This window comes from Lygodium microphyllum, chromosome 24, assembly GCF_053477565.2.
Source record: "Lygodium microphyllum isolate KBCC chromosome 24, Lygodium_microphyllum_v1.1.10, whole genome shotgun sequence".
Classification (NCBI taxonomy): domain Eukaryota; kingdom Viridiplantae; phylum Streptophyta; class Polypodiopsida; order Schizaeales; family Lygodiaceae; genus Lygodium; species Lygodium microphyllum.
Window position 1 is genome coordinate 7,190,919 of NC_141158.1, and position 17,700 is coordinate 7,208,618.

General features: G+C 40.0%; 1 protein-coding gene across 1 annotated transcript; it reads left to right on the forward strand.

Annotated features, from left to right (window-relative positions):
- Positions 1 to 9,867: 9,867 nt before the first annotated feature.
- LOC148014821 (expansin-B15-like) lies at positions 9,868 to 11,592 on the forward strand. The gene is made up of 5 exons (XM_087665585.1): positions 9,868 to 10,068; positions 10,187 to 10,296; positions 10,483 to 10,667; positions 10,763 to 10,892; positions 11,009 to 11,592. The coding sequence occupies exons 1-5, from the start codon at positions 9,909 to 9,911 to the stop codon at positions 11,204 to 11,206; spliced, it is 783 nt and encodes a 260-aa protein (XP_087521711.1). The 5' UTR covers positions 9,868 to 9,908; the 3' UTR covers positions 11,207 to 11,592.
- Positions 11,593 to 17,700: the final 6,108 nt, after the last annotated feature.

Consider the following 17,700-nt stretch of genomic DNA (forward strand, 5'->3'; position numbering starts at 1 on the left):
TAGCGCCAGTCAACTGGTCTAGTCGATTATGCATTGTTTGACTTAGTAGGCCACTTTCCTTTATGTTGTATCTTATCTATACTTTGTGTACATTCTAACTGTGTGGAAGAAGAAGAAGAAACCAGCAAGAAAACGTTTTTGGCCTCCATCTCTCTTCTTGTCTCTTGAGTGAGCTTCTCCTTGTGCATTTTGTGTGTATTCAGTGCAGCATCTTGAGCAAGTCCCCCCACCACGCGATTCTTGACAATAGAAGTAATCCTAAGCCCCTCTATCATGCCCAAATTTTATTTCAAAAGACAAGATCATGTCACCCTTTTCAAGGGCGATGAAAGGATTGCAGAAGGTTTAATCCAACAAATGTTCCCCTCACTGAGCTTGCTCCCTGAACGAGTGGGATTTCTTATCACCATCGTGCGTCTGAGGGGTGTGAAGACCCGTGGCAAAGGGAATATTGAGATTGATGTTGAGCAAAATGCAATTGTGCAATGGCCAATTGAGCAGTCAGTAAGCAACCCCTCTCTTGATTTTTGTTACAACTGCTCTATCTCCCCCTCTTACCTATTTTAGATCATTTTTTGCAAGAAAGAGAGCAAGGACCAGACGAATCTCTTGAGGATCCGACAACTTGCCTCCACTATCTAGAGTAGGACAACATGCTATTGTCACTGGCAACATATAATCACAAGGGGGGAGTCGCCCTCCAAGAGCGAGAGGGAGAGTAACACAAATGTGATCATTGACTTCCACCGAGCTACATGCAATAAGCTATAGGCAACCATTGCAATTGCATGTGGGAAAGGAGTGACATCAAGAGAAGGTGGGCACGCTTTGATGACACATGCAAGGAAGGGCAAGAGAAAGCTCATAGTATTGGAGAGTGATACTACTGACAAGGAAAGCAACGACCATCAAAGCATTGAGTCCTTTAGTGCATAGTAAGGGTGTGGTCGTATGCAAACTAAGAATAATTGAACTCAAAGAACCAAAAAGAATCCCATGATAGATGCCAGTGAAACGATTGGCGAGACTGCTCTCATAGTCACTTGCTATAAACGTATTGTGCAAGCATGCATAGAAGACCATGTTGAAACGTTGATGGTGAGTGCTTGAAAGAGACAACAGCATGATTTAGCTTATTATTTTTATTTCTTTATGTTGATTGGGCATTAATTACTTCATCATCTCATTCGGATTATGCAGACATCCACCCCTTTGCCACCCATCCCATTATGTCATTTGGTTTCCATATCTACAATTAGACAAGTCACATCAAGGTACAAGCAACTCTCGAAAACTGTTTTTTAGCAATGGGTACATTAGAGGGATGGGTATATTCATAGTATCATTAGAGACTCAAAGGCACAAGGGCAAGGAGATTGATGATATGATTATAAATGAGTGGGAACCCCATTGGCTAAAGAAGAATAAGAACTTTGAGGCAGAAATTAGTGGCATCGATTGGGCCTTTTTGTCAAATTGCATGTTTTATGTTTGGGATGGTAACCATTAACTCAGAGCATGGATGAATGAGATACACACATGTAAGTGGCCCTAAACTGTAAGACCTTAACCTTCTACAATGTGTTTGTTGCTTACATCATCGTTACATAATTGATTGTTTGCAACAGTCTTTCCAGATAGTGCGAGGCAACATGTGCACATTGATTATCACCTTGTAAAAGTGACAAGTGTGACAGAGAGGGAGATTTTGTCAATTATTTCTTATACAAGCAGGTATGCAATGGACCATATTCATGAGATCCTAATATAGAATGTACATAGGCTGGCACAAAAGGGGGTTGTCCATACCTCATATCCAAACCTTGTTTGTGAAGCAAGGATGCTAGGGTAGGCTAACCACGCAACTATTTTTGACAAGCTAATTGATGAGGCAAAGGCATGGATGCAAGTGCACATAAAGCCAACGTCCACCATTCCCACATAGTACAAGGCACCATTGATTGCACTTTCCCACGTTATGTGGAAGGTAGGCAGTTCTTCAAGCTATCTTAACAATATTTTTCCTGATGCATTTTTTCCTAATGCAATGATGTTATCCCTCCCTAATTACCAAGTGCAGGATGAGTATAATATTGCAGTGCGACCAATCAAACAGAAACAGACACAGCTCTCCAACTCTGAGTTTAGAAGCAAGTGGGGCGGGGCGTACTATAGTGTCAATGAAACGCTCGTCAAGAAAACTCAATGTTTGCTAAGAGTTGCAGACCCTAGCCTTCGAGAGAAGTGGTATCAGTAATTGCTACCTCTTTGTACTTACCATTTATATATACTCAAGCTACATTGGTCCAAAGTAACAATGTTTTTATCAATGTAAAACTGTCTCATGCTTGGAGTGGGGCTCCAAGACGAGGGGTGTATTGAACGAGGAGAGAGTACACATATTGGCATCCTCAAAGCTAAACGAGATAAATTGTGTAAGGATAGAAGGCCATGGAGAGTTCTGACACAAGAAAATTCGAACGTTGATGGGCATGCCTAAACATAGGTTATTCTTGTTCATCTAAATTATGTGCATCATAAGTTTGATGAATTGGTATTAAATGACATAACTTTGATTCGAGTAGATGGAAATGCATCGTTTCAAAGTTGCATAAGACAAGAGACCTTTTGGTGGAATTCTGTCATGGAACTCCCATACTGAGGTAGAGTTAATCGATGCCATGTATCTGGCCGATTGTGTTCTCAAGGACGCATGGATGTTACTTTTCCTTGCCACAACACACTCCATGGTAGAGCTTGTCGAGCAGGTTGTGGAGGATGGACACCGATAGATGGAGTCAAGGCAAAAGTGTTGGGCCTTATGCATGGCACAGGTTGTTCATTTTGCGAGATGCATGTCTATGTCATTGGAGGTAGAGAGGTGAGAGTTTCAAAGTCATGATATGGTCATGCTAGATATTGTTTATGTATCACACATGCCCACCCCCATTTGAGGGAAAACCCATGGATGCTATGATTCTAGAGCACATGCTTCCTTACTTGACCAAGCTAGAAGGTGCTTTTATGGTTCAATCCTAGACTTTGTTAGGGATTACCAATTCCACCCCCCAGCAATGGAATGATTGATATTTGATTTGCACGATGAATATGTACTTTCAAAATTATTAGATTGTGTTTATTTACAAGCGCAATGAAATGAGGATGAGAGGGAAGAGGAGAGAAAGAGAGAGAAATTTGGAAGTGAAGGAGATTGTGTATAGGATGAGAGGGAAAGAGAGATAAATGAAATGAGGATGAGAGGGAAAGAGAGAGAAATTTGGAAGTGAAGGAGATTGTGTATAGGCATTCGCTCAATTACAATACTACAAGATGTGTAAACAAAGCACGTGCAAAATATGTAGGGAAGTGTGGAGTGTAGAACATGCATGCATGTGAATATATATGTGCACAATGGATTGAGTAACAATGAGGTAATATTGTTGTCTCAATATTAACTATTCCAACAAAGTGAAAAATAACATATATCACACATTATTGCAGTGAGTGTAACAAACTATTTGATACCCTATCCTCTTGTAGTAAGTCCACACAATAATGCTCAATTGAAAGTAGTGAAAACATGTGGGATGTAGTTTTGCTTATGTGTGCACAATGGAAGTGATATATTAGGATACAATATCAAATCATGCACATAAAATTGATAGGTACGTGAATGTGTATATACATGTATGACTCAGGGAAGTTACTATATGTATATCCTCTACATGACATGCGTTCAAGGCCTATTTATAAATATCCTTATCTATGAATTTGTCATGAATAAAACATAACCCTTTTCTATTCAATCTGTAAATAACCCCTTTATATTACATCCTTCTGTATGTAAAAAATGTATAAAAATGGTATTTTAAAAATACATTATTTTGAACACACGTGATGCACACATATATTCATGAGAAACTTACTCGAGATGTAGGATCACAATGTGATATTCTTTTCAACTTGATATTAACAGCTAAAAGTGTCTAAGACAATTTCCCTCATGCAAACCCCTGACCCTTGTAAAAATAAGAGGGTTGTGAAAAATAGATGGATGACCCTTGCAAAATTAAGAGGGGGGAGAGAGAGAGAGAAGTTGCTAATTTAAGGAGAGAGAGGGGGGGAGAGAGAGAGAGAGAGAGAGACTGTGTGTGTGTGCCTGTATCTTTGTGAGTGCACAAGAGAGAGAGAGAGAGAGAGAGAGAGAGAGAGAGAGAGAGAGAGAGAGAGAGAGAGAGAGAGAGAGAGAGAGAGAGAGTGTGTGTGTGTGTGTGTGTGTGTAAGAGGGGGAGAAAGAGAGGAATTGCTTATTTGGTCTAGTGCTCTTTGATCTAATATTCATTAGTTGTTTTATTTACTTGATCTATTTGAGAGAGAGAGAGAGAGAGAGAGAGAGAGGAGGAAAGGAAAGAGGGAGAGTGAGAGTGAGTGAGAGGGTGTATATGTATTTGTGAGTGACACAAGGAGAGAGAGAGAGAGAGCAAGCAAGAGAGAAGGTGAGTGTAAGAGAGGGAGAAGCAAGAAGTTGCCATTAGAGAGAGAGAGAGAGAGACCTGTACTTGAGGTAATTAAAATGGGGGGAGAAACATGGGAGGGGATGGTAGTGGTGGAAACGGTGGAGGTGGTGGAGGTGGTAGGTGACAACGGTGGTGGAGGTGGAGATGGTGATGGCAGTAGGGGCGGTAGTGGTGCTTGATATGTGCACAAGAGAATAGGAGGAATAAGTGGAACAAAAAATGGAGGTTGCCCAAAAAAGCTCGCTTCTTGCCCTTTCCCCTAAAAAATTAGCAATCAAATGCCATCATACCTCAAGATAGTATTAAGCCCTTTATCAATGTTGATAGCATGATTGTAGATGTTAAAGCCGCTTCGAGTATAGATGTCATACCCATAATGACTCTAGGAACCTTCTATGATGTGGTGCAACTATGTGTGTGTATAATGCAAATGCATCTTGCAATAGATAAGAAAAACAAGGTAGCTTGTCTCTTGTTACAATACAATGTGGCAAATTTAACACCTAGAACACGATGGACTTGCCATTCACAATAGCATGGCTCCATAGCCCCCTCTTCTTCTTCAAATCCACATCAATAGCCTCGATGTCATCGCCCAATTCTTGTGGACTTGGCTTTAGCCATCCAAGGATGGCTGATATACAAGATTTGACCCCTCAACATGACCATCAAGACTCCACAAGTGGATCCCCTTACAAATGAAGCCAAGTTCTCAAGATCTTATTTGCTTGTAATCAATTGGTTGTTTTTGAAATAGTAATTGATGTGAGCTCTCTTTACATAGCTCTTCTCACAACCTTGATCACATCCTTTAGAGGCTCCATATTCTACTCTCTAAGGTTGCAATTACTAAGGCCTAAAGCCCAGCTTGATGTTAATAGCCCCAACCTTTTTTTACAGCTTGATTTGTTCCCGATAATGATTAACATGGCCTCTTAATATTGCTAATGATTAGTAGCACTATAACAAATCTAATAGAAGTAAATTTTGGTGAGTTGCACTCATTGTCAATTGATTTGTAATCATATTTGCTTGTATTTACTCACCTACAACAATCACACCTTGATGATAGCTAGCAAGTCCCTATATGAAAACCACAACAATTGTTAGTGAAGATATTAATAACTGAAACAAAAACTTTCCTTAAAAGAAAATCATTGTTAGAGGTAATCGTAAAAAGGAGATACAGAAACCATGGTTGGAGTAAAACTTGATACAGAAAGCATGATTGGGGATGTTGGGGTTAGCAATTGATGACTTTTCTAAAACCATCACACTCACTACTTGCATAGGCAGAGAGAGCAAGTAAGTGCAACAAGGGCAGTTTTGAAGTCATGGAACATGGTTGATTTGAAACCATAAAGCTTGCACAATGGCTATCATGATTCCTCTAGTTATTCTTACCATAAGGATAGGGTTGTAACATGCTCATTGTTCCTAAAGGTGACAAGGCTATCTCATGTTGTTGACTTTCTATGAGTGACGATTGCTACCCATTGTTTGTGGTGGCCTTGTAAAGTATTAGAGTTGATAGAACATACATGATTTTGGTTGAAATGTTAATGTACCTACTATCTATTGTATTTCATGGATAACCTCTTGACTTTTTGGAAGGCTTTATGAAGCATATGAGGATTAGTGGTGGCTAAGTCCAAAGAAAGATGCTAATCAAGGCAAAAAGATAATTTTGGAGCTTCATTTCATACCCTTTGGACCTATGGAACCATGAACCATATGATGAAGAAGAAGAATATGGACAAGATTGTTCCCTTTGCATTTGCTTTAGCAAGTAAGAATCAGCTTCTTTAAATCCAATATTATGCTACTTGTATTCTTGGAGAGATCATGAGTTTAGCTTCATTTTGAGTGCTTGCCTATCCAAAATAGACATGCCTATCAAAGTTATGGCAGCTTAAACTTCAGACTATCCTAAAGAGATTATAAAATGATAAGCCATGATACTTTTCACATGGAGGTCCATAACTCATTTTTAGTTGAAGTTGCTATTACAACATCTACAAATTGAAGTTTGATAGTGCTCATATTTGAGCCTTGTAACTCAATCATTTGCAATAACTTGGTCCTCGCCCACCTTGTGCCACTCTCTCTGACCACTTTCTGACACCTCTTACTATACATTTCAATCCTAGTTTGCGATCTAATCTTGTAGAGAAACATATAATTGCAAGATTAGACTGTTGTCATGAAGCACTGGCCAACTCTAGAAGTAGATATAAATTACCATTAGTAATGGCCTCATACCTTGTGAGCATGGGACATATCAGGACCTAATGAGAGAGACCTACTATCTTTTGTTCATTTCGACTTTATGATTATAGAGAGCTAGTCCCTCTCTCAGTGTCCTTTGAAATTTTGAAGGACTATGAGACAATAAATAGCCACTAATGGTCTTTGCATACATTCTTTTGCTCTTTTTATCTTCCTGGCTAATGCAAAAATAAGCTACCTTTATCATGCAACTGTTTGCATGTTTTATGTATTGGCCTTATATAAGGAGTGAAAGAAAGAGTGTACAATGAGAGGCTTGAGTAAGTACTACAAGGGAACCTACTCTCCCCATCCTCCTCTTCCTCTTCTCTATGAGCTTCATGAGAGCTTCATGAAGGAGAAAAAGAAAGAGTGTAGACACTTATGTATAGTCATGGTGTAAGGAGAGCATTGATAGTTGTAAAAGAAGTCCAACATCAAAGCTTATATATGACGTCACATAGGCTTCAATGTAAGTTCTTTATCTTCTTTTGCATGATTTTTGCATAGGCTAGAATAGTCAATACGCTAGGCAAATAGTGAGAGCATGAGGGGTCCACTACCTATGTATCACATGCATTCGATATGCAAATCCCATAGACTTACCTATTTTTCTAACTTAATGAGTCCTTTTACTTAAAATTACAAATTTTCTTAATACATATGTTAAAAACCCTTCTATAAATTTAATTCTAGACAACTTTTACAATAGCTAGTACCACTTTTTAAGAATGCATCAAAATATGTGAAGGACTCCCTTTAAGCATGAGTTTTCATGGGTCCATGCACAACTTCAAGAGGATAAAACTAATTAGGGAAATCATCGGATGAATTAGTTGTTGCAACCAATGTAGCATATGATGTAGCATTAGCAAATGGACTCATGATTTTTTCAACCAAACTGCACTTTAGGTTGAGACATTCAAGCAAACAATAGGGTCGAGTACATTCTATCGATGCACATTTATTACCAGTGTCAAACCGTGATTTGGATCATAAGAGATCATGGCCCATATTGGATTTTTGTGTTGGATGAAAATATTAATCAAATGGCAAACTTAAGCTTAAGGCACTATTATACGAATTAGATGGGACATGCAAATAGATTGAAAAAGGCAGCCTCTTACTATGCATTTCAATCCTAGTTTGCGATCTAAAGAAACATATTGCAAGATGGGACTGTTGTCATGAAGCATTGGCCAACTCTAGAAGTAGATATAAATTACCATTAGTAATGGCCTCATACCTTGTGAGCATGGGACATATCAGGACTTAATGAGAGAGACCTACTATCTTTTGTTCATTTCGACTTTATGATTATAGAGAGCTAGTCCCTCTCTCAGTGTCCTTTGAAATTTTGAAGGACTATGAGACAATAAATAGCCACTAATGGTCTTTGCATACATTCGTTTGCTCTTTTATCTTCCTAGCTAATGCAAAAATAAGCTACCTTTATCATGCAACTGTTTGCATGTTTTATGTATTGGCCTTATATAAGGAGTGAAAGAAAGAGTGTACAATGAGAGGCTTGAGTAAGTACTACAAGGGAACCTACTCTCCCTATCCTCCTCGTCCTCTTCTCTATGAGCTTCATGAGAGCTTCATGAAGGAGAAAAAGAAAGAGTGTAGATACTTATGTATAGTCATGGTGTAAGGAGAGCATTGATAGTTGTAAAAGAAGTCCAACATCAAAGCTTATATATGACGTCACATAGGCTTCAATGTAAGTTCTTTATCTTCTTTTGCATGATTTTTGCATAGGCTAGAATAGTCAATACGCTAGGCAAATAGTGAGAGCATGAGGGGTCCATTACCTATGTATCACATGCATTCGATATGCATTTTTTAAATCCCATAGACTTACCTATTTTTCTAACTTAATGAGTCCTTTACTTAAAATTACAAATTTTCTCAATACATATGTTAAAAACCCTTCTACAAATTTAATTCTAGACAACTTTTACAAAAATAACCCTTGGAATGAGTTCACATGCTACACTCACATATGTCTAGGTAAACCCTCTCAGAGTAAGAATACATATACTAGAGGGAGTGTCCCATAAAGTCTCTATACTTCTTGTTCACCAAGTTAAGATAAGAAAGGTTAAGATATAAAAGAACCTCTTGATAACTAGGTCCATAGATATCAAAATCTAGCTAACCTGTGATGATAATTCTCTTGTCGTTTGATCACTTCATGTTGGAAAGAGATTCATTAGAGAATGGGTTGTTGAAATATTTTTAGTATTTTGAATTCTAAGCTCTTAAGATGGGTTATATTCATACATTGCATGCAAAGCTAATGATCTATTATAACTTCATAAGCTTGCATTTAGATTTTGATAATCCCACCTAGCTAGTACCACTTTCTAAGAATGCATCAAAATATGTGGACTCCCTTTAAGCATGAGTTTTCATGGGTCCATGCACAACTTCAAGAGGATAAAACTAATTAGGGAAATCATCGGATGAATTAGTTGTTGCAACTAATGTAGCATATGATGTAGCATTAGCAAATGGACGCATGATTATTTCAACCAAACTACACTTTAGGTTGAGACATTCAAGCAAACAATAGGGTCGAGTACATTCTATCGATGCACATTTATTACCAGTGCCAAACCGTGATTTGGATCATAAGAGATCATGGCCCATATTGGATTTTTGTGTTGGATGAAAATATTAATCAAATAGCAAACTTAAGCTTGAGGCACTATTATACGAATTAGATGGGACATGCAAATAGATTGAAAAAGGCAGCCGAGCCTTGATGTCGCCGTGAATGATTGCCACCTTAGTCACATTTGAAGGTCTGAGAGAACTTATGGTCCAAATTTCGAAGCGCAAACACATTCTCTGTGTGTGTCTCTCGGAAAGGAGATTACCACCGAACAGGCCCATGCTTGTAAGGTCAACACGCGATCACGGCGTTGTTTTGACATGTTGGAACTAATCAACGTAGCATGATTTACAGTGTAAAGAACAAAGGTACAGTGCCATAGCTGCTGAATGTGCATGAAGGTGCAGCGTCTATATAGAGCTCACATCAGTGGGCGGTTGTCTTGCAGACACAGTACACAGCACAATAGAGAGAGAGAGAGAGAGAGAGAGAGAGAGAGAGAGATGGCAGTGGTGAGGGGTGATAAGGTTGGAGTGTTCAGCATCACGCTGGCCATCGTGGGGCTAGCAGCTAGACTTCATGTCTCGTGCAGCGACAGCCCCAGTGACTGGCAATCAGGGGTCGCCACGTGGTACGGGAGTTCGAACGGTGACGGGTCGGATGGTGGGTGCCAGATTAATGACCACCGATCAGAATTATACACTAATTAGAGATAAGCGTCGACCAGGAAAATTTGCCAAAATTTTGCATGCGTTGATATGATTACATATTCTGATTGCAGGAGGCGCTTGCGGGTTCCAGACTCTGTCAACCAGTCCCTATGGGTACGACGTGGCAGCAGGGAGCCCCATGATTTTCAGTGACGGGGAGGGCTGCGGTGCATGCTACCAGGTACTTACAATAAGGTTGTCTGCTTCCCTGTTTTCTCGATCCATTACCATATTGACGTGATGGTTTACTGCAATGCGCTTGTCATCTCGTTCATCTCTTAACATGAGCGCATGAATTATCGTTAATACCACCACCCGTGCCCATTAATCGTCTACTAATCATGTGTGAGTATGCATATTGTGTAAGGTGAAATGCTTGATTGGATCTCTCTGCTCTTCAAATCCCGTGACTGTGGTGATCACCGATGAATGCCCCGGCTGTGAATCGGCTCACTTCGACCTCAGTGGCTCTGCCTTCGCTGCCATGGCATCCGCCCCAACGCTCTCCTCCAACCTCCTAGATGCAGGCCTGGTGCAAATGCTTTACAAAAGGTGTAGTTAATGGCCCAACTCATCTCATCACATGACAATGATGACGATGATAATGATGATGATAAATGATGTATGGATGTATTTACAATTCGCAGGGTGCCCTGCAACTACCCCGGCGAGCCTCTTTCTTTCCAAATCAATCAAGGGGCTACGAGCTATTGGTTCTCCGTGTTGATCAAGTATGTAGATGGGGATGGAGAGATTGCCAAGGTGGAGGTCATGCAAGTAGGTAGTTTTTACTTAACAAATGCGGTCAATAAATACTTATTGTATTGCACAAATGACATTCCAACATATTCCTTACATCTTCAAAAATCTTCCTTGATATGGTGTCCTGGTAGGATGGATATAACTCAGGAGGTGAGTGGCAACAAATGGAGAAACTTTGGGGCGGATATTGGTGCCTCAATGGAGGGCCTGTGCAAGGCCCTTTCTCCTTTCGCTTGACCGCATCTTCTGGTACAATCTTCACTTCTATCAATACTGTCCCAGCAAATTGGTCACCTGGAGCCATCTACACAACAAATGGCAACTTTTGACGAGCAACACAAACCAAATACAATAAATTCTCTTCTGTAATGGGCCATTATCCTTGAGACTAATATATAACAATCATCATATCAAATTTGGCTCAATTAATTATATTCTATTTTTGGTTATCACACATCACATGAACCTCATCATGATATCTTAATATTTCTACTTGTATCCCACATCCCATGATCCTCATCCCCAAACTTTACAATCATGTCGTATTCCATAGATCTATGAGCCTTAGCAACCATCTAGGTCATTGTCTTTTATGTCAACCATGATGACATTAGGAAGTCCCGTCTTAGCTTCATGTCAACCTGCACCCTTCAATCAAGGGAGGATGGTTGTTGTGTTTGCACTTTGTGCATCCATTCGAATATATACTATTCCACCTTGTACTCTAATCCATTGCATTGCCAAAAGTTTTAATTTTTGTACTTCTCTCTCCAAATTGCAAATTTTTTCTCTCATGCCTCCATAGCCATATTAAAAATTGGTTCATATAAGGGAGGAGATGGTTGAGATGGAAGTGGGAGGGTCATGTGTGTGCATGAATGATGAGTGCTAGAGTGTTTATGAGGTCAAAGGGCTTGCTTCAATAGTCATATGGTCCATTAATGCAATCCAATGGCTCGTAGCATTCCTACAATACCCAAAACACACGAAAAATAATGAAAATAATACTTAAGTGATCATTTTTTCAATTTAGTTTATTAAAATGTCAATATGAAATGTTCCCATGGAGTGAAATTGTATCTCTTTTACTAATTGGTTGGTATTTTTATTGTTATGAAAATAGCCAAAATTTTGAAAAATACTAAAATGGTCCAACAAATAGATAAAAATATCAAAAATGGTTTTAAAATTGCATAATTATTCTCAATATATTCTTTATCAAAAAACAAACCCTCTTCAACAAAATTCACAAAAACATCCATCATTAAGTGTGATTATTGCATGTTAGGAGCACCAAGTTGGCATCGATACACCTATACTTGTGTTCTAGTGTGTGATAAGGATACAAATAATAAAATAATACTGAAATGAAATTATTTTAGTCTCTTGTGGTTATTAAAGCATTATTAGGCTCTAATTTGTGGCTGTATGTGTATGTTATGGTAGCATGAGACCAGTGGACTTAGTGCCATGAGTTTGCAACATCATACTATGACATAGTCTTACATGCATGGGGAAAAGCAAAGATATAGTTTTTAATGTACACACTAGTTCCTCAATGGTTTTTGGAGCACAAGTCATCCACATATGCATTAAAGTATCATCCTTGCATATATTGTTGTTGCATGACATTTGTTTGTTTATAGACCGAGTGTATGTGAGGTCTTTCAAGCTATAGGTAGATTCGTGGGTTTCTAAGTGGGATATAGTGAGAAAGGGAGGATTTAAGTATCGAACATCACATAATGATTGAGACCCAATAGGAATCAACCCTAAAAAGGATGCCTAAGTTAGAGGCCACGATATCTAGTCGAGGGTGCCTATGTATATGTAACGTGGCGTGTTTACACCCTTTTTGTATGGAATGCTCCTTACTTGGAGTTTCGAGACTAGGTAATTAGCAAAACTTAGACTACATAAACATTGAGTGATTTAGATTATTAGAGAGAGTCTCTAGTTTATAGCTAGTTACTCATGGACACAGGGCCATGCAGGGTTGGGTTGTGAGGCCCAAGAGTGAGATTTATAGTGAGAGAGCCACTCTCATACTTGTTTTAGGCCCTGGTATGTGGCATGTTTGTTATGAGCCCATTAGGATTTCCATGTGGACCTAGACTAAGATCTTGTATGCATGTTTGCTTAGTGTTGGAGTAAAAGGCCCTTGGGCCTGCCCGTGTACAATGACCGCCCATATTCTTTATTCATATATATATGAAAGTGCAATAAGGCTGTCATAACATTGTTGACAACACCTACATTGTGTGTGCTCTTCTCTCCCGCGTCTCCTGCATCTCTTTCAACTGGCATCAGAGTAGGTCCTTTGCAAGCACTTCCCGACCTTCCCTGGCATCTAGATGAGGTATGAGAGCTTGCTTCTCACTCAGTTCTCAGCCATTCTTTGACATGAACAGTAGGGTTTCATGAAGAGGCAGCCATAGCTTCCATCATTGAAGCTTGTTCTCTTCACCTCTTGCTTGGACTTGTCTTAGGCTTATGTAGACCTATTATAGGCCTTCATTGGGCTCTTGCTTATTCCCTATCCACCCTGATTTGGCCCCTCAAGTACAGAAGCATGCTCACGTTTTATTTGCGCTTGTTTGCAAAAATGGCTCAAAAATCACTCTTTTTGTCATATCTCGGGCATTCGGAACCAGATTCAGTCAAGATAAGAGTATAAAGTTGGGATTTTGACATGCTCTCGATGCGATGGTGATGTCAGATTTACCAAATTCTGATGACAGAATATTCTGCAACAGATTTTAGGTATGAGACATCATGTATTTGTATGCCTATGGCTTATATGATGCTTCTACTGATGTCTATTGATACCAGATCACTTGTGGATGTTATGCCTCTTATGTGAGACACATTTGGAGCTGATTTAGCCCAGCCATTGACTATTTTGAACAGTCCCAGATCTGTCCAAAACAGGGCAGCCACCTGTTACTTCAATTTTATGCTTACAGGTCTTGGCATTTGATGCCCAATTATGCCCGGTTGGTGCCTACATGTCTGGGAATGTATGCCTATGAGTTGGCACTTGATTTGAGCTTGGTTTGAGCATTATTTTACTCAGTTTTGGACTATTATTTGCTGCCGAAAACTTCAGGGCTGAAGCTATTTAATAATTTGCAAGATTATGCCTATTGTGTATACGGGGTGCTCCCAACTACTTGGGTTGATGTATTCCGCATTTGGATGATGCCACATGGTTCTTCTATACTCTGAAATTTTTTTGAGCTGAGATTAGAGCTCGATTTTATGGTTCACCGTCGCTTCCTTGAAGCAGGCATTTCACTATCATGACATGGTTTATGCCTAGGCTACCCAATGCAGCTTATGATGTCTTGGTGAATGCTTTTGGTTGGTTGTGGATGGCAGTTGTTTGAGCTCATCTCAACATTCATTTGAGTATTCCCTTGAGCAGTTGGACATTGACTCGGATTTTTTTGTTATGACTTGGCCTTTTCTGTTACAACCTTGGATGTTATATGGGATTTGATTCTCCGATTATGGATCTTGGCTATTACTTGGATGCACTTACAGGTATTGAGCAGTGATGACTGCTCCCTTGTTTTGGCAATTGCCTATTGAGCTATGATTGCTCGTTTGCATTTGATATGCAGGATATTTACTGATCAATGGACTTGGATAGTGCTTGGGATTTATAGTTATGGCTATATTGCTTCTCTGTTGTCTAGCTTCTATGCTACTTGAGCTACTATTGCCCATCCATGTTAGAGAGCAGATGCTATGTATGCTTACCCATCTATGCACATGGTCTACTATTGTATACCTTATAGAGTCACTTATTTGGATGTTGTTGTATAGATGTTTGGGCTTCTCCTGGAGCTTGACTCTTGCAAGATGCTTTTCCACTTGTCGGTCTTTACTTGACTTGGATGTTCCTAAGTGGTATGATGTACTACAGAGCTATGCGTATGCATATGGTTATGGGCTGATTTCATGGCTGAATATCATATGCTCTTATGACATATGTCTTATGCTTTACTGTACTGTGGTTGGTTATGTCATGTAGTTGGCTATGACTCTTCTTCATGTGGGAGCTTTTGCATCCTTGATTGATGCCTTTATGTCCTCCCATCCATTGAGGTTTCATGAGCACTTGCAGCATGCTTCTACCACTAATGTACTAGCAGATGATTGTCTTTATGAGCAGGTTCCCTATGTTGGGACAGCCCTCGACTGCTTGAGCTCCATGGATGCTATGGATAGCCCTATTCATGATGACTTGGATTGCTTGTCGTCTTCTATAGATTCTTCTACTTCAGATGTTGTTTGCTTCCATTGTGGGAAGCTTGGGCATGTTCAAAGAAAATGCTTTAGATGGATTAGAGAGCAGTAGAGACAGAGACAGAATCGACATGAGCAGAGAGTCAGAGATACAACAGATGTAGTAGGTGTTACCACTCTTACTAGTGGTGAGGTACATGTTGTTACCCATGATGATGCAGTTGAGCATGTACTCTTGTCATCCTGTTTCCCTACAGCTTACTTGCTCAGTGAATCAGGCCTATGCATTTGATTGGCTTTTGGACTCTATGGCATCTTGTCATGTTACCCCTCATAGGGCATGGTTCTCTACTTACATGGAGTTTGATGGATGCATTTCTTTGGGCCTTGAGCAAACTTATGCTATTCTTGGTATAGGGGACATACACCTAGCTTTGCCTAATGGGACTACTCTTATGCTTAGCAATGTTTTACATGTTCCCATGCTCAGTAAGAGCTTGCTTTTTGTCACTTAGTTGCATAATGCAGGATATACTATTTCTCTTCAGGATAGGTCATGGAAGATCTGTCGTGGTTGCTTGGTTTTGGCCAAAGGTTCTAAGGTTGGTTCTCATTACCCAATGCATGTCTCTCATGTGGGAGATTCTATGGTTGTAGTTATCCGGATACCACATGCATTGCTATGACATTATCGCTTAGGCCATATGCACCATAGAGAGATAGAGATCTTGTCTCGTTCAGACTCATTGATGCTTCCTATGTCACTTACAGATCTTGATGCTTGCCTTGATTGTACTCTTGGTCCTTGCAGAGCCCCCTTGGCTTATGGCAATCGTACGAGGATATGGACCTGTGCCTTCCTAGTCACTTGGTGGAGCGTCGTACTTTGTGACCTTTGTTGATCATGGTACCCACCGTGTTTGGGCTTTTCCCTTGGTGCAGATTGAGGATGTTGCAGCTATGCTTGACAGGTTTATGGATTCTGTTGGTTGCAAGCCTAGGTGCTTGCAGATGAATTATGAGAGCTATGCTATCTCTCCTAGCTTACGAATCTCTTGTCAGCAGTATGGCATTGATTTCTTATGCCCCCGATATTATGGCATTGCTCATGGCATGTGCCTGACCTTACAAGCGAAGTTTGCTATTATGCTTACCACAGTTGGATTGTCTTATGGCTTTTGGGCTGAGGCCCTTATGACGGCAGTCTACTTGGTTAACAAGACGTTGTGCTTGACTTTGGACGGCATTACACTGCATGAGGCATGGAGTGGTATGAGACCCTCCTATGATCACTTGAGGATATTTGGCTGCCAGGACACTGTCAGTATGCCACATGACCCTATGTCACGCATATGTCTTCTCCTTGGTTATGGAGATGGTGACTTTACGGCTTATAGGTTTTGGGATTTGGATGCCCAAGAGGTTCTACGCAACCGTCATGCTGTCTTTTTTGAGACGCAGACACCTCTCAGGCCTCTTAATGCGTGTTTAGTGCGCTTTATGGCTAATTCTAAAGCCGTATGTCAGTCTTTCGCTTCGTTGAGGCCACATACTGTCTTGAGACCCCGTTTGACTTATGTTCGGGATGCTAGCCCTGTTTTAGTGATTGACTCTAGAGAGTTTGGATGCTCTCTGCTGTCTTGTATGCACCATGTTGATGCTATGCGCTACTCTGATGATGATGATGTACAGCCTTGCACTCATGAGTTGTGCTGGATTGCTCCGTTGTATGGAGCTGCGTGATCACTTGCCTCCTGGATGTCTTGGACTCGGAGATTCCCGACACTTATTGCACAGCTCGCTTTTCGACTGGGTGTTGGGTGAGATGTCATGATTCCTCACCCTGTCTCTTTTCTTTTGTTTTGTTTTTTCACTCCCTAGCACATTGGCCTTCTAGTGGGAGGTTATTGGGGTAGAAAGCCCTTGGGCCTGCCCGTGTATAGTGACCGCCCATATTCTTTATTCATATATATATATATATATATATATATATATATATATATGAAAGTGCAATAAGGCTATCATAGCATTGTTGAAAGCACCTACATTGTGTGTGCTCTTCTCTCCTGCATCCCTTTCAGAGAACAAGAACAAGAACACAAGCTAGAGATCTTTGATATCTAATCAAAAGAGAAAAAGGAATGACTAAGGAGATCTAAAGAAATATTTTGCAAGACTGTGCTCCTTAGATCATAATAGCCCTATACCACTTAAAGTTGGGAATCTTAAATCCCTTATATCAAGAAAAATCCTAGTGTTGGAAAGAGTGATAGCTTATCTCTCTCACAAGTAGCTAGGTGTATTGCCCCTCCTAGCCATAATCAAGCCATAATCATAGTGATGGATTAATTCCACCTAGAATTCCTTTAGTTCTTACCCAAACTATCTCTCTATAGAGTAATGGGGCAATTGCCTCCATCTTAGTATAAGGATAGTGGCTCGATGCAGTTTAGGGTATACATTACCGATTTTTAATGTGGAGCCAAACAAAGACATTGGCATGCATATCAAAGACTTCCAAAAATCAATGTCCAATCGTCAAGTAAATGAGCAAGCACAACACATGACC